Source organism: Triticum aestivum, chromosome 4A (assembly GCF_018294505.1).
Source record: "Triticum aestivum cultivar Chinese Spring chromosome 4A, IWGSC CS RefSeq v2.1, whole genome shotgun sequence".
In the NCBI taxonomy this organism is placed as follows: Eukaryota; Viridiplantae; Streptophyta; class Magnoliopsida; order Poales; family Poaceae; genus Triticum; species Triticum aestivum.
The window spans coordinates 532028525-532049849 of NC_057803.1; the positions used below are offsets into that span (position 1 = coordinate 532028525).

Sequence of the window (21325 nt, forward strand, 5' to 3'; positions counted from 1 at the left end):
AGGTGGCGGCGCCTGCCATGTGGCGCCCTACGAGTGGCGGCGGCGCTCTGTCCGGCGGACTTCAGACATGTCCGGCGGCGCGCGAGGGGTGGATCTAGGGTTTCAGAGGAAGAAGAACGGGAATTTTCAGAGGGGGTCTATTTATAGGCATAGGAGGAGCTAGGGGAGTCCAAATGAGGTGCGGTTTTCGGCCACGCGATCGTGATCGAACACTCTAGATGATGGAGAGGGTTTTGATGGGTTTTGGGCCAACTTGGAGGGGTGTTGGGCTGCAATACACATGAGGCCTTTTCGGTCCCTCGGTTAACCATTGGAGTATCAAACGAAGTCCAAATGGTACGAAACTTGACAGGCGGTCTACCGGTAGTAAACCAAGGCCGCTTGGCAAGTCTCGGTCCAATCCGGAAATGTTTAATACCCACACACGAAAGAAAGGTAGAAATGACCACCGGAGGAGAACGAAGCGCCGGAATGCAAAACGGACCACGGGGAAAATGCTCGAATGCATGAGATAAACACGTATGCAAATGAAATGCACATGATGACATGATATGAGATGCATGAAAAAGATAACAACACACGGAGACAAAAACCCGAACCTGAGAAAATAAAATAACTTAAAGCCGGAAACGGCAAGAGTTGGAGTACATATTGGGTAAATTACATCCGGGGTGTTACAACAAGCAAGCAACCCAACACACGAGCAAACAAAAGGCAAGCGAGAAAAAGGCAAACGGAAAAGAGAGGCGGAGAAGGAGAAGGAGATTGGGAAAGAGAGGGCGAATAAAATGGCAAGGGTGAAGTGGGGGAGAGGCAAATGGCAACTAATGTGATGCGAGAGATAGGGATTGTGATGGGTACTTGGTATGTTGACTTTTTGCGTAGACTCCCCGGCAACGGCGCCAGAAATTCTTCTTGCTACCTTTTGAGCTTGCGTTGGATTTCCCCAAAGACGAAAGGATGATGCAGCAGAGTAGCGTAAGTATTTCCCTCAGTTTTTGAGAACCAAGGTATCAATCCAGTAGAAGGCCACGCTCAAGTCCCTCGTACCTGCACAAAACGATAGCTAATCGCAACCAACGCGATTAGGGGTTGTCAATCCCTTCACGGTCACTTACTAGAGTGAGATCTGATAGATATAATATTTTTTGGGATTTTTGGTATAGAGATGCAAAGTGAAAAGTAAAAGGCAAAGTAAAAAAGCAAAGCAAGATTAAAGTGATGGAGATTGATATGATGAGAATAGACCCGGGGGCCATAGGTTTCACTAGTGGCTTCTCTCAAGAGCATAAGTATTCTATGGTGGGTGAACAAATTATTGTTGTGAAATTGACAGAGTTGAGCATAGTTATGAGAATATCTAGGCATGATCATGTATATAGGCATCATGTCCGTGACAAGTAGACCGAAACGATTTTGCATCTACTACTATTACTCCACTCATCGACCACTATCCAGCATGCATCTAGAGTATTAAGTTAAAAACAGAGTAACGCTTTAAGCAAGATGACATGATGTAGAGAGATAAATTCATGCAATATGAAATAAACCCCATCTTGTTATCCTCGATGGCAACGATGCAATACGTGCCTTGCTGCCCCTTCTGTCACTGGGAAAGGACACCGCAAGATCGAACCCAAAGCTAAGCACTTCTCCGATGGCAAGAAAAACCAATCTAGTAGGCCAAACCAAACCGATAATTCGAAGAGACTTGCAAAGATAACCAATCATACATAAAAGAATTCAGAGAAGATTCAAATATTATTCATAGATAGACTTGATCATAAACCCACAATTCATCGGTCTCAACAAACACACCACAAAAAAAGAAAAAGATTACATCGAATAGATCTCCACAAGAGAGGGGGAGAACTTTGTATTGAGATCCAAAAAGAGAGAAGAAGCCATCTAGCTAATAACTATGGACCCGAAGGTCTGAGGTAAACTACTCACACTTCATCGGAGAGGCTATGGTGATGTAGAAGCCCTCCGTGATGACGTCCCTCTCCGACGGAGCTCTGGAACAGGCCCCAAGATGGGATCTCGTGGATACAGAAAGTTGCGGCGGTGGAATTAGGTTTTTGGCTCCGTCTCTGTTTGTTTGGGGGTACGTAGGTATATATAGGAGGAAGAAGTACGTCGGTGGAGCTTCGGTGGGCCCATGAGGGTGGGGGCGCGCCCCCCTACCTCGTGCCCACCTCGAAGCTTCCTTGGCGTAGGGTCCAAGTCTCCTGGGTCATATTCGGGAAGAAAATCACGTTCTAGAAAGGTTTATTCCGTTTGGACTCCGTTTGATATTCCATTTCTCGAAACACTGAAATAGGCAAAAAAAACATCAATTCTGGACTGGGCCTCCGGTTAATAGGTTAGTCCCAAAAATAATATAAAAGTGAAAAATAAAGCCCAATATAGTCCAAAACAGTAGATAATATAGCATGGAGCAATCAAAAATTATAGATACGTTGGAGACGTGTCATTCACGCTCTCTCTGCAATCTCGAAGCTCAACACGTCGAACTCGCAGAACAAAGGACACCAGGTTTATACTGGTTCGGGCCACCGATGTGGTGTAATACCCTACTCCAGTGTGGTGTGGTGGATTGCCTCGTGGGCTGAGGATGAACAAGTACAAGTGAAGAACAACCTCCTGAGGAGAGTGTTCTTAAGCTCGGTGAGCTTGTATGTGTGAGGAGGGAGTGGATCCAATTCTAGGTGAGATGTCTTGACCCGTTCTCCGTTGCCTCCTACTGTGGTGGCTAGTCCTATTTATAGGGCCCTGGTCCTCTTCCCAAATATTAGGCGGGAAGGGATCCAACAACGGCCAGTTTGAAGGGGGACGACTAGTACAAGCTATCCTGACAAAAGGTGGTCTTCGCCTGCCAAAGGCTCTGGTGGTGACGCCGTTGAAAGCACAAGTGCTCCCTACGTGGTTTTGGTAATTAATGTCAACATATCTCTTGTTGGACTAACACTTTTACCTAGTATGTTTCAGGTAGGTTCAACAATGAAGTGGTATGGACTAGAGGATGTGGAACCCCTTCAAAATGCTAAGGACAAAGGATTGGCTCAAGCTTCAAGCTCAAGACTCTACATTTTCTATTTTAGTGATCTAAGATCACATTGAGTCTATAGGAAAAGCCAATACTATCAAGGAGGGATGAGGTGTTGCTTAATGAGGCTCTTGCTCAAAATGCTTAGTGATATGCTCCAAAGCCCTCAACTACTTTCTCACATCCACATATGACCTAAACCAAAAGTCAAACTCGGCCCCACCGATTCTTTCTATCCGGCACCGCCGAGTTCAGACGTCATAGCCACTGCCACAAACCCTAGGCAAATCGGTTTCACCGATAGGGATCTCAGTCTCACCGAGATGGGATTGCAAACTCTGTGTATGAATCTATTACCAAAATCGGTCTCACCGAGTTTGCGTAATCGGTCCTACCGAGATTGCAATGTAAACTCTCTGTTCCCTTTTCGTAACATTTCGGTCTCACCGAAATGAGCGAATTGGTCCAACCGAGTTTACCTGACCAACTCTCTGGTTAGCTTGTTACCAAAATCGGTCTTACCGAGTTTGTGTAATCGGTCTCACTGAGATTACGTCATGCCCTAACCCTAATCATATCGGTCCTACTGAGTTGCATGTTGGTCCCACCGAAAATCCTACGGTCACTAGATTTGCTGAATCGGTCCGACCAAGTTTATCAATTCGGTCCCACCGAGATTGGCAAGTTGTGTGTAACGGTTAGATTTTGTGTGGAGGCTATATATACCCCTCCACCTCCTCTTCATTCGTAGAGAGAGCCATCAGAACGAACCTACACTTCCAACATACATTTTCTGAGAGAGAACCACCTATAGTTGTGTTGAGGCCAAGATATTCCATCCTTACCATATGAATCTTGATCTCTGGCCTTCCCCAAGTTGCTTTCCACTCAAATCTTCTTTCCACCAAATCCATATCCTGTGAGAGAGAGTTGAGTGTTGGGGAGACTATCATTTGAAGCACAAGAGCAAGGAGTTCATCATCAACACATCATTTGTTACTTCTTGGAGAGTTGTGTCTCCTAGATTGGCTAGGTGTCACTTGGGAGCCTCCGACAAGATTGTGGAGTTGAACCAAGGAGTTTGTAAGGGCAAGGAGATCGCCTACTTCGTGAAGATCTACCCTAGTGAGTCAAGTCCTTCGTGGGCGATGGCCATGGTGGGATAGACAAGGTTGCTTCTTCGTGGACCCTTCGTGGGTGGAGCCCTCCTTGGACTCGCGCAGCCGTCACCATTCATGGGTTGAAGTCTCCATCAACGTGGATGTACGATAGCACCACCTATCGGAACCACGTCTCCAAAATCTTCGTGTCTCCAAATTGCATTTGCACACTCCAATCCCATCCTTTTACATTCTTGCTAGTTGCATGCTTTACTTTCCGCTGCTCATATACTCTTTGCATGCTTGCTTGATATGTATTGTGTTTGTTAAACTTGTGCCAAAACTCCACTTCAACTTAAAGAAATTAAAAACTGTAACTTTTGGCACTTAGTGTCTAACCCCCCCCCCTCTAGGCACCTCTTCTCGATCCTTTCAGCCATCCTGGGCTCCATGGTGACCTCTCTCCTGCTGGTCTTGGTCTTGTTGCACCGATATGGAAACATTTGCCTGATGCTTCGGGACTCCTCGCCTGCACCTGCCTCTTTAGAACCAAAGAGGAAATAAGGACACTGCGCGCGATGGCGCCTGCCTGGTGCCGGCCTGGCCTTGGTCGTCATGGCTTGCGTCACAAGGACCTCGCGAGGTGCCTGACGAAGCTATGTACCTAGGGTAGGGTCATGGATCTGTCCAAGATACCCTCCCCAAGGACATCTCTAAAAGAACCAGAAGCAGTCGAAGAGAAATCATCATCCACTCGACCCAAAAGCTATGTTCCACTCGACAGTCTTGAAGACACTCGACCATGCGAACAACCACTCGACCACCAGAAGATGTGAAGCCACTCACTCAGCAACGGTCGGGATTTAAGTCATAGCTTTAATAATCATTTATAGCACTTTACTTCGGACGTTACCAGTAACGCTCCTCCTTTATGAACATTGAACCATATGTAACGGAGGGGAGCTGGGGTCCTGGCGCACTCTATGTAAGCCACCCCCCTCCTCTGGGACAAGGGTTCGCACCCCCTGTAACTCACACGCATATATCCAGTCGACCGCCTCCGGGCTCCGAGACGTAGGGTTGTTACTTCCTCCGAGAAGGGCCTGAACTCGTAAAACTCGCGTGTACAACTCATCCATAGCTAGGATCTTGCCTCTACATACCTACCCCCCCCCCCATTCTACTGTCAGACTTAGAACCACGACAGTTGGCGCCCACCGTGGGGCAGGTGTCTTAGTGACTTTTTGGAGAAGTTGCAATTTTTCCGATCCCCTACATCATGGTTTCAGGCGGAGGTTTGGCTGAGGGCCGCGAGATCCGTCTCGGCGCGCTCGTGTTTGTCGCCGACGACTCCGCTTGGCTTCAGGAGGCTCCACTCGACGTCGACGCACTCCCCGTCTGCGGGGCGATGCACTTTCGCGCGTTCGTCTGCGGCGTCCTCCTGCGGCAGTCGTCGACCCAGTATCGATGGGCTCCTATGGCTTCCCCCCTCCCTGCGGCCAACCTGCAAATCAACCAACCATGCCCTGGTAAACGATATCAAGATGTTGATGGAAAGATTCACAGTGTGCAAGATCAGCATGGTGGGCCGAGCAATAAACACCCTAGCCCATGAATTGGCAGCAACATGTCGTAGAGAAGGCGATTTCTCCCTGATAGGTGTTGTACCTCAGAATGTAGCACACTTTGTGACATCTAATTGTACCCCCACCATGGTGTAGTGTCAACCATGGTTCTAAACAAAAGAATAGGCATAATCAGATCGGATTGGAGATAGGCGACACATAATGATTTGTAAGTTTTGAAACTTTTCAATGCTTCTGTGCCATCCATCTCTGATCTAGCCATTTAGATTGACCTTCTGTTCACCGCAGGGGCTGGATATGCACAGATACCTTAATCCATGAATAATATTGACATCTCTATTTTAGATTGCGGGAGATTAATAGATTGATATCATGAAAGGCGGGAGGGAGGAATTCAAAATAGGCGAAGGGGCCAGGGGGAGAGAAGTTGGAATTGCCTGCTCTACCGCTTTGAGAAGGATTTCTTTACCTTGAATTGATAAGAATTTTTCCTTCCAACCCTTCAGCCTCTGACATACTTTGTCAACGAGGTGTTGAAAACAATCACTTCTATCAACACCCACAATTATCGGTAGTCCCAAGTACTTATCAGACAAAGCTTCACTTAATATATTGAGCAGTCCACAAACAACCTCTCTTTCACTAACTCTGGTATTGGGACTGAAAAATACATTAGATTTGGGTGTACTTACACGCTGTCCCGAGCTCTCACAATACGTATCCAGAATCCTCTTGAAATTACTTGCATTCTGTATTGTGGCTCTCATAAGAATTAGAGAGTCATCTGCAAACAAAAGGTGAGATGTTGAGGGGCATTCCTTGCCACTTTTATTCCTTCAATTACACCCATTTCTTCTTCATGCATTAACATACTTGATAGTCCTTCAAAACAGATCAAAAAAGGTAAGGAGACAGGGGGTCTCCCTGTCTTAAGCCTTTGGTTGGTATAAATTCATCTGTCGCTGTGTAATTAAATCTGATATGATATTTAATAGAGGAGACACACTCCATAATTAACTCAATCCATTGTGCATGAAACCCCAACCTCATCATCATCTACCTCAAAAAATCCCATTCTACTCTGTCATATGCTTTTAGCATGTCCAGTTTAACTGCAAAAATACCATTTGACCCATGTGTTCGCTTCTTTATGGAATGAAAGCACTCATAAGCAATCAATACATTATCAGTGATTAATCTACATGGTACAAACGCACTTTGTGTAGGAGAAATCAAATCAGGCAGGACTTTTTTCAACCTGTTCGCCAACATTTTTGAAATGATCTTGTACACCACATTACATAAGCTGATGGGCCTAAACTGTGTAATTAGCTATGGGCTGTCCACTTTGGGTATTAGCACCACATTAGTGTCATTTCACCCATTAGGAATTTTCCTGTTATTTATCGCTTGTAACACTTCATCTGTTAGTTCCTCTCCAATGATATGCCAAAAATGTTTGAAGAAGATGGCATGAAGCCCATCAGGGCCTGGGGCTTTCATATCTCCTATTTGAAGCTTTTTTAACCTCATCCCTCATGTAAGGAGCAGTTGGGAGATCATTCATTTGCCCCGTCACCACAGGTTTTACTGTGTTCAGCAAGCCTTCACCGATCAGCCCTGCCTCCGATAAAAACAGGTTCTGGAAATAATCAAAAATCATAGGTTTGAGGTTCTCATTCCCCTCAACCCATGCATTATTATTATTTTTCAATCTCTTGATCAAGTTACGACGCCTACGTGCCGAAGAAAATTGATGAAATTTTTTTGGTATTACGGTCACCGCGGTGGGTCCACTTTGCATGCCCTCTTTGGGCCCAGTAAATCTCCTCCTGCTCTAAGAGGTTTTCAATTTTGAGCGTCAGGTCCTGATGTTTCGCCCATGCATTAGCATCATATGGCCCTCACATCAATGCTTCTAGTTCCTGCTGCGATGTTTTCAGTCTTGCTCGAGGGCCCTTTAAAACTTTTATGTCCCACTGGTGAAGATCTTTCTGCACTGCTGCTAGCTTCTCACTAGCCGAGGGACAAAGCCATCTGACGACTGCCTTCTGCCAAGCCGTTTTCAGTACTTCCTCCACCAATTCCTATTCAAGCCATCTTGCCTCAAATTTTCTTCCTGGCCGATGCCGTTGAGCTGCGACACCCACCAGGTATTCAGTATCCAGACAAATAGGTTTGTGGTCTGACTCGCCCATATCCAGGTTCACAAGACCACATAAAGGATGCATATCCATCCATCCCGGGTTTGATACTGCTCGATCCAACCTTTCTCGCAGTCCTCCTCTGAAAAAGGTAAACTTGTCGCCATGGTATCCAATATCCTCCAAGGAGTAGTATGACCGGGCATCTTGGAAAGTTTTTAGCCTAGACTATTGCCGCTGGACTCCTCCTTCTTTTTCTGACGATAGTAATATTTCGTTGAAGTCACCAATAACGACCCATGGTAAGTTAGAGTGGGCATGAAGGTCTCGGATCAGCTGGTATGTTTTGTTCTTATTATCCCAGCTTGGTTCTCCATACAAACCCGTAAGCCTCCATACTCTACCATCCACTTCTTTAATGGAGACATCAATGCAATTAAACGTATTAGTCCGGGAGTAGATCCTCACCTCCTTCTTCCAGACTAATAGTAAACCTTCGCTTCTACCATCAAGACAGGGGACCACAATCCTATGATCCATCCTCAGTTTCCTCATTACCTCTTCTGCCTTAATCTCATCCAATTGTGTTTTAGACAGAAAAAACGCATCTGGATTGTTCCGCCTCTGGATGTCTAGAAGCGATCTCACTGCCGGGGCTCCGAGCAAACGCCGACAGTTCCAACTTATAAGTTTCATTGCGATCGGCGACCCTCCCCGGAGGAGGACGCCGCTGATTCTTCTGTCGACTCCGACATATTGGCCTTCAGCCTTTTGTTATCATGTATCCTTTGAGGGGTACTCATGAGGGTTTTATCAATCTGTCCTCCACCTGTGTGTTCGATCAGTAGGACTTGATCGGTGACAAACCCTGGTGGCGGTGCCATAGGGGAATTAACTATTGTATTAACAGTCCCATCCTGATTAATGAGATGCTTTCTAGCGAATGGCACAACATCTTTCCCTTGAGCATCATTCCCTCTTTCCATTTCCATGTTGTCAGGTTCTTGGGGGTTTAGATCTCTAGCATTTCCCCTCCCTGCACTTCTTGGTGCCATGTTTCTTTCATCCTCAAATCCCCTCCCTGCACTTCTTGGTGCCATGTTTCTGTCATCCTCAAATCCCCTCCCTTTGTTCCACATCTCTCCTCCATGGCCTGAACCACGACCTCCACCTCGACCATACCCAGTTCCTCCTGACGGGTCGTCAAACTTAACCATTAACCAGGTGCCCCATTCACAGTCCTCTGCTCCATGGGTTCCATCACCACATTCTGTTACTAAATGTCCGATCATACCATAGAAATCACAGAGGTCCGGGAGTTTTTCATATTCCACCGGATACCTCTTGCTCTCTTTCAGCGTCAGATGGACAAACCGAACCAGTGGAACATCTAGGGGGAGAAAAACCCTAGCTCGCAGATATTTGGTCGGGTTAATTCGTCCTTCATTCACAATAACTTTTATTGGAGGGATACCGACCTTCCTCGCAATCTTCTCCGCAATTGCTTTGTTTTTCATAAGACCATTCGGGATTCCAACAATACGTACCCACGCGGGGATACGATCCAGTTTGTAGTCATTCACATTCGCAATTCCATCATACTCCACAATGACTACTGCCGCCTTGCGAAAGAGCCAGGGGCCTCCACTGATCACTCTGTTCCAATCACCAAGGCACATCAGTTGCACCAGGAATATGTTTTCGCCCATTGGCTTGAAGGTCACACCCTGCGCCGCCGTCCATGCGTTCCTCAAAGACTTACACAGGGATACATGACTAAAGGGTTTCTGGGTATGAACCCTAAAGACTGCAACCCATCTTGTCTCTTCGATCATCCCCTCAATCTCTCCAGACAGATCCAATTCGTCCTCTTCTTCTCCGTGGAGATTCAGCCCCTAGAATCTGTCCTCTAGGTTAGCCATGATCCCTTCATGTTCAACCCTTCCGTCCTCGGCTCCCGCGGCGGCAGCCGCCGGCGGAGTTTGCTCCGGTTCCGTCATGCAAAATCGCCGTCTCTCTCGCAACGTTGGTGGATCATGCAAGGAACGCTCCACGAGGGAGGTCTCACGTGAGATTTTGTGGATTTTTGGTGGGATAGATGGGAACCCTAGCGATCGCCGCCGGGGGATAGGTGGGAACCCTAGAATGTCTCTAGGGGTATGGTGCCAGGGAAGTGAAGTTGGCAAGAGACAAATACTCTGTGTCCATGGATTGCACAACTCTCTTCCAATGGATTGGATTGGCCTAAGTTTGGGGAGCCAGTAGACTCCGTGTGTTGTCACTTGTCAGGGCTTATCTTTCCCATAGACTAGAAGTTTCCTTCTGTATGATTAACAACAATCAAGGTGTCGAACCTATGGTTGACAGCGCCTTGGATCATGTGTCACCCATCACACAACAGTCCCTCCTGGGAATCTATCTACCGTGGCGCCATCACAGTACATACCACATCGCTTTCAAACCAACAATAATATTGCCGCTTAGCACAAACGAGACGGTGTAATAATTAATTAATCGCCCTCCTGACACGCATCACACAGAACCGGCAGCTTCTCCCACCAAACAAAACGATACGCCGACTCGTGAAAAGATCGTACCACTGTCCAGGTGGCCGGTACAACTTGTCGACCAAAACATGGAATAACAAAACCGAAAAAAAAAAGCACTAGGAGGAACGATACCGGCAAAGCGGAACAGAAAGGCATATGCTCAGGCATATTGCGTCGATCGTCGATACGTGTGCCAACGGCATGCACGCAGCGTTGCACGAACGCCGTCGCGGTCGCCACTCGCCGGGCCATATCACATATCATACCTAGCCAGCCACTAGGCAGAGGCATATATCTCCTCTTTTTCTTTTCGCTTTATTCCTCTCCTCCCATCCGCCCCAACGAGATAGATCGACGCATAACCGCCGTAGAATCTCACACCCATCATCACACAAAAACAAAACAAAGCAAAATACTCCTACAAAATAGTACCCAAAAAAAATACCCGAATACAGTTCAAGAAAAGCACCGAAAGGAAATATGCTGGTGCGTTGGAGGATATAGTAGCACCCGGCTTCATCTCTTTCCATCTTTCCCCCTGCACCACACCTCGAGGCCGTGAAAGCGCGCCACACGAGCGCCCGTCCGCACACGTATATAAGCCGATCGTTGTCAGGCTCGGATTTTCAGTGAAGGGGCGGCAGAGTAGCTAGCCTAGCTCGAGGGAGGCCGATCGAGATGGCGGTGGGGAACGAGTGGATCAACGGGTACCTGGAGGCGATCCTCGACGCCGGGTCCAAGCTGCGGGTGCAAGGGGTGTCGCTGCCGCCGCTGGAGCCGGCGCCGGCGCTCGCGTCGGAGGAGTCCAGCGCCGCCTACAACCCCACCAGGTACTTCGTGGAGGAGGTCGTCCGGAGCTTCGACGACCAGGCCCTCCACAAGACATGGACAAAGGTAAGTAAAGATCAACCGACCATGGCCGCTCGCCCTCTCAGCCTAGCTTAATCAACCGATCGTGCTTGCTTGATCGCCGGCGCCGTGGAGGACGATGGCTGACGAACAAGATGGGCTGATGATTGCAGGTGGTGGCGATGCGGAACAGCCAGGAGCGGAACAACCGGCTGGAGAACCTGTGCTGGAGGATCTGGAACGTCGCCAGGCAGAAGAAGCAGGTACGCGCTGCTCTGTTTCCGGCCGCCGTGCGCCATGGATGGCCATGGATGCCGTCCGTGGGCGGAGCACGCGTGCATATGGGCCTTCACGTGCCCTGCTTTTCCTTGCGTTCGCCATCGGGTTTCCCTTTTGCTTCAAACCGAAAAAAACAAACCTCGTGTTCAATGTCGGCGGCCCGCTTGGCCTGGCCCATAGGGCACTTGGGAGGTCTGCCTTAATTGTCCGCGAGTTTATGGTAATTTGTTGGGCTGGGTCACTTTTGGTCTCGTCTCGAGTTTTTTACTGTGGGGTTGCCTTTGGCCCATGGCTCCATCCATGGGAGGGAGTGAGCACTGCTTTCTGGCTTTACCCCTAGTTTGAGAAATGAGAGCAAACTTCACGTAGCTCACACTTTGTTGCAAAAACGGCACTGGTCTCCGCGACCACACGTATTGTCTGCAATCTGTTTCAGAAAATTATTACACTTCCTATCTTCCCAACAAACTGGGCCCACTGCGCATAGGCACACCCTGTTGCCAGTTGCAGCATGCACATTTACTTTTCTTTTCTTTTGAGAAAACAGGTACACTTATAACACGTTGTTGAGAAAACAGGTACACTTAAAGGGTTGTTTGGATACGGTGATTTTACTAAACCAGTTTGGCCTACACATGTTTTCGGTTATAACAAACTACAATTCTGTTTGGATAACGTAACAAATCCGTGGATAAGGAGATCTTAGTTTTAGTAAAACTGGAAAACCGAGTTTATAGAAAAACGACTATTTGACGTTTTTCTATAAACCAGCTCTTCGTCTGCCGCCGCGATCGGTGTATGGCTCAGCTGGCATGCATGTTGAGTCTTTCCCGAGCAACAACTCATCTCGCATCGCCCATGACCATCACTCCCGCGTCGCCGGCGGCCGGCGCTGGTGCCGTCGACCACTGGTCTTCTCCTTCCCCAGCGACAAATCATCTCACGACGCTCATGACCATTGCCATCGCCGGACCGTCGTTGTTGACCTCTGATCCTTCCCCGGCGAGCACTCATCCCGCAGCGCAGGCAGCCGTCGCATCACAGTCGACCACCGGTCCTTCCCGAGCGGGCACTCCTCCCGCGTCTTCCTCGCTGATTCCTATGGGCGGCAGCGACTCACGTCAAGAATGCTTCCAGGTCGGCACTACATCATCAACGTCTTTCGGGGCCTGGTTCCGCGTGCTAGATGCTTGTCTCAACATTTTGATCTTGAGTTGTGCAGCCCGCAGCAGATTCCCTGTATGCTAATTCTTGATCTTCAATGGTTAGTCATTTGCATGTCTGTCACACGAGTGTTATTTTTTCTGCTAAGATTCATGCTCGTGAGCATAGAGGCGACGGCGATCATTCATGCTGGACACGATCATCTCTTACGCGGATGCGAGGTGCGGCGACGGTGCAGTCCTCCAGTGCCTCGTGCTTAAACTTGTTTTACCGTCCAAACAAGGTTTTGTGCATGCTTATTCTTAACCGAATTATTAGTAAAACTAGTTTTCCAAAAAACTCCTACTAAAATGCGTTTTGTTAAAACTAGGCGTTAATTTCGTTTATCCAAACAACCACTCTCTCTTTTTTAAGCAAAGGCCTAACTCCATATATTAAACATCCACAAGTCTTTACAAGCACATTTTTACAGAAAAAGAAAACCACACCCAATTCACACTTACTTTGATGTCTCGATTTATACCAGCGATTTGTACCAGCTACAAGGATAGGAAACTAGTTGCACATGTTGGGACGTAGAGTATCTGCTCGCGAGCTCAAATAGTCCTGGATGAACAGTAAAAAAAATTCAGAATTTGTGTAGAAAGCTTTGATAAATGTTTTGCGTGCTTGCAAAAATTTATCATGAAAGAATATTCATGGAAGTCGTGACAAAAAGAACAAAACCAGTGCTTCAAAAATGCTATTTTTTATATCATTTTGAAGTACTGATTTTTTTTCTTTGCCATGATTTCAGAGAGTATGCAGAGACAGTGCGTCTCTTCTCACTTTCGGACCAACAGATTTGTTCCAAACAGGCATTAGTCGTAGAAAAGACGTCAAACTCTGAATTTTAAGTTCAGATATTAGTGTCTCGGTCCGGAAATAAGTGACGCTGTTGTAGTTCAAAATACTACGGAAGCGAATCTTTTTTTTACCGAAGCGAATCTAACTTGTCCCATTGATGAACTTCACTTTTGTGGATGGATGTGTAGGTGGAGAGAGATTACTCGCAGGAGGTGGCTCGGCGGAAGCTGGAGCAAGAGCTGGGCAGCTTGGAGGCCGCCGAGGACCTCGCCGAGCTCTCGGAGGGCGAGAAGGAGACCGTCCCCAAGCCCGACGGCACCGCCGCGCACCTGTCCGCCGACGAGCAGCAGCCGCAGCAGCGCACCCGGTTGGCGAGGATCAACTCCGAGGTGCAGCTCGTCTCTGACGACGAGGACGAGCAGAGCAAGAACAGAAACCTCTACATCGTCCTCATCAGGTGACACGCGCACACACACACCGAGTGGCCTACTTGAGATGAACTTGACACTGATCATACGATGTTTTTTGTTGGAATTCTTCAGCATCCATGGGCTCGTGCGTGGGGAGAACATGGAGCTCGGGCGAGACTCCGACACCGGCGGCCAGGTCGGTCAAGTCTAGTCCAAGCGTTGGCACGTCTCGTGGACTTGCGCTGACTTGTCTTTTTTCTTTCTTGATTGATGACATGGGCAGGTGAAGTACGTGGTGGAGCTGGCCCGGGCGCTGGCGGCGACGGCGGGGGTGCACCGCGTGGATCTCCTGACGCGGCAGATCTCCTGCCCCGACGTCGACTGGACCTACGGCGAGCCGGTGGAGATGCTCGAGCGCCTGTCCTCGGGCGGCGCCGACGACGACGACGGCGACGAGTCCGGCGGAGCCGGGGCGTACATCGTGCGGCTGCCCTGCGGGCCACGCGACCAGTACATTCCCAAGGAGGAGCTGTGGCCGCACATCCCCGAGTTCGTGGACCGCGCGCTCTCGCACGTCACCAACGTGGCGCGTGCGCTGGGCGAGCAGCTCCAGCCGCCGCCCAGCGACGCCCCGGCGACGGCGCTGGCGGCGCCGGTGTGGCCGTACGTGATCCACGGGCACTACGCGGACGCGGCGGAGGTGGCGGCGAACCTCGCGAGCGCGCTCAACGTGCCCATGGTGATGACGGGCCACTCGCTGGGGCGGAACAAGCTGGAGCAGCTGCTCAAGCTGGGCCGCATGCACGGGCCCGAGATCCAGGGCACGTACAAGATCGCGCGGCGGATCGAGGCGGAGGAGACCGGGCTGGACACGGCGGAGATGGTGGTCACCAGCACCAAGCAGGAGATCGAGGAGCAGTGGGGCCTCTACGACGGCTTCGACCTCATGGTGGAGCGCAAGCTCCGCGTCCGCCAGCGCCGCGGCGTCAGCAGCCTCGGCCGCTACATGCCGCGCATGGCCGTCATCCCGCCCGGCATGGACTTCAGCTTCGTCGACACCCAGGACACCGCCGACGGGGACGGCGCCGACCTCCAGATGCTCATCGACCCCGTCAAGGCCAACAAGGCTCTGCCCCCCATTTGGTCAGAGGTGCTGAGGTTCTTCACCAACCCGCACAAGCCGATGATCTTGGCGCTGTCGCGGCCGGACCCCAAGAAGAATGTCACCACGCTGCTCAAGGCGTACGGCGAGAGCCGGAAGCTCCGGGAGCTCGCCAACCTGGTAACCTACATTCTATTATACTCCAGTTGTGATGATCGGAACGGCAGAGCGAATTCACTTGTTTGATCCTCTGCAATGGAAATGGATGCAGACGCTGATACTGGGGAACAGAGACGACATCGACGACATGGCCGGCGGTGGCGGCACGGTGCTGACGGCGGTGCTGAAGCTCATCGACCGCTACGACCTCTACGGCCAGGTGGCTTATCCCAAGCACCACAAGCAGACGGACGTGCCTCACATCTACCGCCTCGCCGCCAAGACCAAGGTAGTACAAAATTTTGAAAAAGTCCCCGCCATATTTCCCCCTCCACTATGCCCACATATCTGACATGTTTTAACTCGCAGGGAGTGTTCATCAACCCGGCTCTTGTAGAGCCGTTCGGCCTCACAATCATCGAGGTAAGAACAAGATCCATCGGGTTATATTTCTGTGAGATGGATGCGACATGACCATTCACAAATTCGTTGCCGATGAGAATTCTCTGGTCTTGCTGCTTTGATAGGCCGCCGCTTATGGTCTGCCCGTGGTGGCAACCAAGAACGGCGGGCCGGTGGACATCCTCAAGGCGCTTCACAACGGCCTGCTGGTGGACCCGCACTCCGCCGAGGCCATCACCGGCGCGCTGCTCAGCCTGCTCGCCGACAAGGGGCAGTGGCTGGAGAGCCGCCGCAACGGCCTGCGCAACATCCACCGCTTCTCCTGGCCGCACCACTGCCGCCTCTACCTCTCCCACGTCGCCGCCTACTGCGACCACCCGTCGCCGCACCAGCGCCTCCGCGTCCCTGGCGTCCCGGCCGCCTCGCCGAGCATGGGCGGCGGCGACTCCCTCTCGGACTCGCTCCGCGGCCTCTCGCTCCAGATCTCCGTGGACGCCTCCAGCGACCTCAATGCCGGGGACTCCGCCGCGCTGATCATGGACGCCCTACGCCGCCGCCCGGCGGCCGACCGGCGCGAGGGCTCCGGCAGGGCGTTGGGCTTCGCGCCCGGCAGGAGGCAGAGCCTCCTCGTCGTCGCCGTCGACTGCTACGGCGACGACGGCAAGCCCGACGTCGAGCAGCTCAAGAAAGCCATCGACGCGGCGATGTCGGCCGGTGACGGCGCGGGCGGGCGGCAGGGGTACGTGCTCTCGACCGGCATGACCATCCCCGAGGCCGCGGAGACGCTCAAGGCCTGCGGCGCCGACCCGGCCGGCTTCGACGCGCTGATTTGCAGCAGCGGCGCGGAGATATGCTACCCGTGGAAGGAGCTCACGGCCGACGAGGAGTACTCGGGCCACGTGGCGTTCCGGTGGCCCGGCGACCACGTGAAAACCGTCGTGCCGAGGCTCGGGAAGGCCGAGGACGCGCAGGCGTCCGACCTCGCCGTCGACGTGTCCGCCGGCTCCCTGCACTGCCACGCCTACGCCGCCACCGACGCGTCCAAGGTCAGCAGAGCACTGCCAGAGTAGACCGGCCGGTCCTCCGCCGTGGGCACGCCTCTGATGAGCTTTTCGTGCAGGTGAAGAAGGTGGATTCGATCAGGCAGGCGCTGCGGATGCGCGGGTTCCGGTGCAACCTCGTCTACACGCGCGCCTGCACGCGCCTCAACGTCATCCCTCTCTCCGCTTCCCGCCCAAGCGCCTTGAGGTGAAGAAGATGGGGATTCATTTCAGATCAATCAAACTCTCGTTCATGTCAGATGGTTCAGTGTCTGAACAGTTTCGTCTCTGATCAATCAAACCAATTTCTGGATGGATGGATGTGCAGGTACCTGTCGATACAGTGGGGCATCGACCTCGCCAAGGTGGCGGTGCTCGTCGGCGAGACCGGGGACACCGACCGCGAGAAGCTCCTCCCGGGGCTGCACAGGACGCTGATCCTGCCGGGGATGGTCTCGCGCGGCAGCGAGCAGCTCGTCCGCGGCGAGGACGGGTACGCCACGCAGGACGTCGTGGCCATGGACTCCCCCAACATCGTCACGCTCGCTGAAGGCCAGGCCGTCTCCGACCTTCTCAAGTCCATGTGAGAGAGCACAGCTCGTACGGTCGTACGCACTGTAATTCTGGCAGGAAGATGACTGCAGAAAAGGTAGTATAAAATTTTTATGGATGTGCAAGCATGAGCAAACATGTGGCTAATAATTTTTTATGTCTTAGCATGCCTCCCTGTCCCTGAGGTCTGTTGTACATATATATACACTTTATAAATGAACGCAAGAAAGAAATTGCATGTGGAAATGATGTTTATTTTTATGGATTTTTACTTGGATATGAACCGAGACAAGTATGTTAAATTTGTTGGATATTGCATTCGAGGATAAAAAGATATCTCAAACTCTAATCTATCACTAAACATACATGATGCATGTCTGGGCGATAGGATGAAGCCCACAACCGAACCTCCCGAGCCGAATTTTCTCCGAGCATCCAAGGCCTCCTTTGGTTTGAAGGAATTTCACATATGATCTTTCTACCCTATATAAATCATAGGATATTTTTTGTGACGGATAAACCATAGGAATTCTATAAGATTTTTGTAGAAAAAGTTCTTTAAAGTCATCTGGTTTGTAGGCATGGATTTCTATTCCTACGTAGAAGAGGAACCAATGCTTCACATTTCAAAGAAAAAAATAGTAGCATAGACTCAATGAAAAATTTATTTCCTATGCATCAAATGACATCTCTTTCCCTATACGAATTCAGATGCATGTCATCTCTTTTCCTATATTTTTCTATTTCTATGATATTTCTATATCCTATGGGACCAAAGGAGGCCAAAGGTTGGTATATATGGCTGTATGTAAGACTTGGAGGATAAAAAGTTATCTTGCATTCTAATCTAAGACAAAACATACATGATGCGGTGGCTGGCGACGCTCCTGGTGGCCTCATGTGCTGGTTTGAGTTCTTAGCGTGTCCTCCCCGAGGTCGTGCGCGATGCAGTGGTGGTGTTGACCGTCGTCGCGGCCTTCGAGGTCCTTGACTCCACCATCAGCTGCAAACAGAAGTTTAGATGGCACAGGATGCTGCAAAGGCGGCACGACGGGTGCGAGTGGTAGATTGGTCTGCACGAGGGTGTGGGCATGGCTCCGATCCGGCCATTTTAGGGTTCTGCCAGCGTGGGTCCTGTGCGAGCACGTGCTGGATCCCGTGGTACAACCCTGCCTAAGGGCTTGATCCTGTCGATTGCTGTTATGTGGTGGACGCCAGGATGGCGGCCTCAGGGACGTGGGGGGTGGATCCATGAAGTGGCCGCAACGACGACGACCCTCCAAGGTGGTTGCAATAGTGGCCAAATCCGAGCCAAGCTGCGTCGGTGTGTCACTCTCCCTCATCGACGGGATCGAAGGTGGTGCGACTGTTGGGTAACGTAGTAATTTCAAAAAAATTCCTACGCACACGCAAGATCATGGTGATGCATAGCAACGAGAGGGGAGAGTGTTGTCTACGTACCCTCGTAGACCGGCAACGGAAGCGTTGACACAACGTAGAGGAAGTAGCCGTACGTCTTTCCGATCCGACCGATCCAAGTACCGAACGTACGGCACCTCCGAGTTCTGCACACGTTCAACTCGGTGACGTCCCTCGAGCTCCGATCCAGCCGAGTGTTGAGGGAAAGTTTCGTCAGCACGACGGCGTGATGACGGTGATGATGTTCTACCGACGCAGGGCTTCGCCTAAGCACCGCTACGATATGACCGAGGTGGAATATGGTGGAAGGGGGCACTGCACACGGCTAAGGAACGATCATGAAGATCAACTTGTGTGTCATGGGGTGTCCCCTTTCCCCCGTATATAAAGGAGGGAGGGGGAGGTGCGGCCGGCCCCTAGGGGTGCGCCTGGAGGAGTCCTACTCCCACCGAGAGTAGGACTCCACCCTCTTGCCTTGTTGGAGAAGGAAAGGGGAAGGGGGGAAGAGGAAAGGGGGGGCGCCGCCCCCCTTCCTTGTCCTATTCGGACTAGGGGGGGAGGGGGGGCGCGGCCTGCCCTGGCCGGCCCTCCTCTTCTCCCTTAGGGCCCATGTAGGCCCATTACCCCCCCCCCGGGGGGGGGGGGGTTCCGGTAACCCCCCGGTACTCCGGTAAAATCCCGATTTCACCCGGAACGTTTTCGATATCCAAATATAGGCTTCCAATATATCAATCTTTATGTCTCGACCATTTCGAGACTCCTCGTCATGTCCGTGATCACATCCGAGACTCCGAACAACCTTCGGTACATCAAAACACAAAAACCCTAATTACGATCGTCATCAAACTTTAAGCGTGCGGACCCTACGGGTTCGAGAACTATGTAGACATGACCGAGACACGTCTCCGGTCAATAACCAATAGCGGAACCTGGATGCTCATATTGGCTCCTACATATTCTACGAAGATCTTTATCGGTCAGACCGCATAACAACATACGTTGTTCCCTTTGTCATCGGTATGTTACTTGCCCGAGATTCAATCGTCGGTATCTCAATACCTAGTTCAATCTTGTTACCGGCAAGTCTATTTACTCGTTCCGTAATACATCATCCCGCAACTAACTTATTAGTTGCAATGCTTGCAAGGCTTGAGTGATGTGCATTACCGAGAGGGCCCAGAGATACCTCTCCGACAATCGGAGTGACAAATCCTAATCTCGAAATACGCCAACCCAACAAGTACCTTCGGAGACACCTGTAGAGAACCTTTATAATCACCCAGTTACGTTGTGACGTTTGGTAGCACACAAAGTGTTCCTCCGGTAAACGGGAGTTGCATAATCTCATAGTCATACGGACATGTATAAGTTATGAAGAAAGCAATAGCAACAAACTAAACGGTCAAGTGCTAAGCTAACGGAATGGGTCAAGTCAATCACATCATTCTCCTAATGATGTGATCCCGTTAATCAAATGACAACTCATGTCTATGGTTAGGAAACATAACCATCTTCGATCAACGAGCTAGTCAAGTAGAGGCATACCAGTGACACTCTGTTTGTCTATGTATTCACACATGTATTATGTTTCCGGTTAATACAATTCTAGCATGAATAATAAACATTTATCATGATATAAGGAAATAAATAATAATTTTATTATTGCCCCTAGGGCATATTTCCTTCAGCGACAATGTCTGGAAGCGGGGTGACGTGTAGGACGGCGACCCAGAGCATAGTCGCTCTGCTTGAACTAGAGAGAAAACCATTGGCTCGTTTTAACCACTTGAATCATCGGATTTAAGCGCTGAGATCAAATATTCATGGCACACCCCTCCCAAAGGGCCTCGCCAACGAGGGAGCAGATAAAACAAAAGGAAAAGGAGGCAGGGCAGCCTGAACTTGGAAACTTAGGTTAGAAAACAATGCAAAAAGGATACCCGGGAGCACCCGAGCTCTCGTGCGGGGTAGGGTACTCAGGAGGCCTTTTCTGTCGTTACTCACATGCTTCCAACAGCAAGATACGCGATAACACTAGTAGCAATGAGCCTTCGACGATGTCACCTTCTTCTAGCTGGGGGAGGTATCTGTGCCTGGCTCCCCGAGGACAGGCCGACATCGGGACGATCGGTTGCACCAGGTGAAGCTTTGTTTGTCAGGTGGTGCAGCGAGCCTCGATCGCGATCCACCAGCCTGACATGTCGGTCGTTTACCAACTCCTTTTGGCCCAAACCAAGCTAGGAGGTTGGTTTTATAGTCCACAGGATCAAGGCGGTGACACCGGCGATATGAGTTGATTCCGGCAAGGGCGACGACTGACGAGCGAATTGAAATGGGATAGGAGGGCGGCAAAGGCTACAAGGTGCCAGCGGGACGACGACAGAGGCTAGGTGGACGCCGAAGGCAATACCGACATTGATGCGAGTGAGCGGGGAAAAGAGGCCATCACGAGGAAAGGGTTGATTTTTTCCTAGAAAGTGGCTGCGACAGCAACCGATGCATCGCTTATATTTTTTTAGGAGTTAAACCAGATAAAAATTAAATTTCCTGAGGAGTTAAAAGCTTTTTAAGGGTGCATGCTCTTATTCTGAGGAGATGCTCTTAATGGAATAATAAAGCTAGATCCATTTCGAAAAAAAAGGCAAGTCTAATTTAGAAAAAACAAAGGTAAATAT

General features: G+C 50.4%; 1 protein-coding gene across 1 annotated transcript; it reads left to right on the plus strand.

Annotated features, from left to right (window-relative positions):
• Positions 1 to 10927: 10927 nt before the first annotated feature.
• Positions 10928 to 17496, plus strand: LOC123086738 (probable sucrose-phosphate synthase 5). Its single transcript, XM_044508515.1, has 10 exons — positions 10928 to 11322; positions 11451 to 11540; positions 13755 to 14023; positions 14109 to 14172; positions 14260 to 15258; positions 15350 to 15526; positions 15607 to 15660; positions 15765 to 16685; positions 16760 to 16887; positions 17008 to 17496. Exons 1-10 carry the CDS (start codon positions 11107 to 11109, stop codon positions 17264 to 17266), a joined length of 3177 nt encoding a protein of 1058 aa, XP_044364450.1. The 5' UTR covers positions 10928 to 11106; the 3' UTR covers positions 17267 to 17496.
• The last annotated feature ends 3829 nt before the right edge of the window (positions 17497 to 21325 follow it).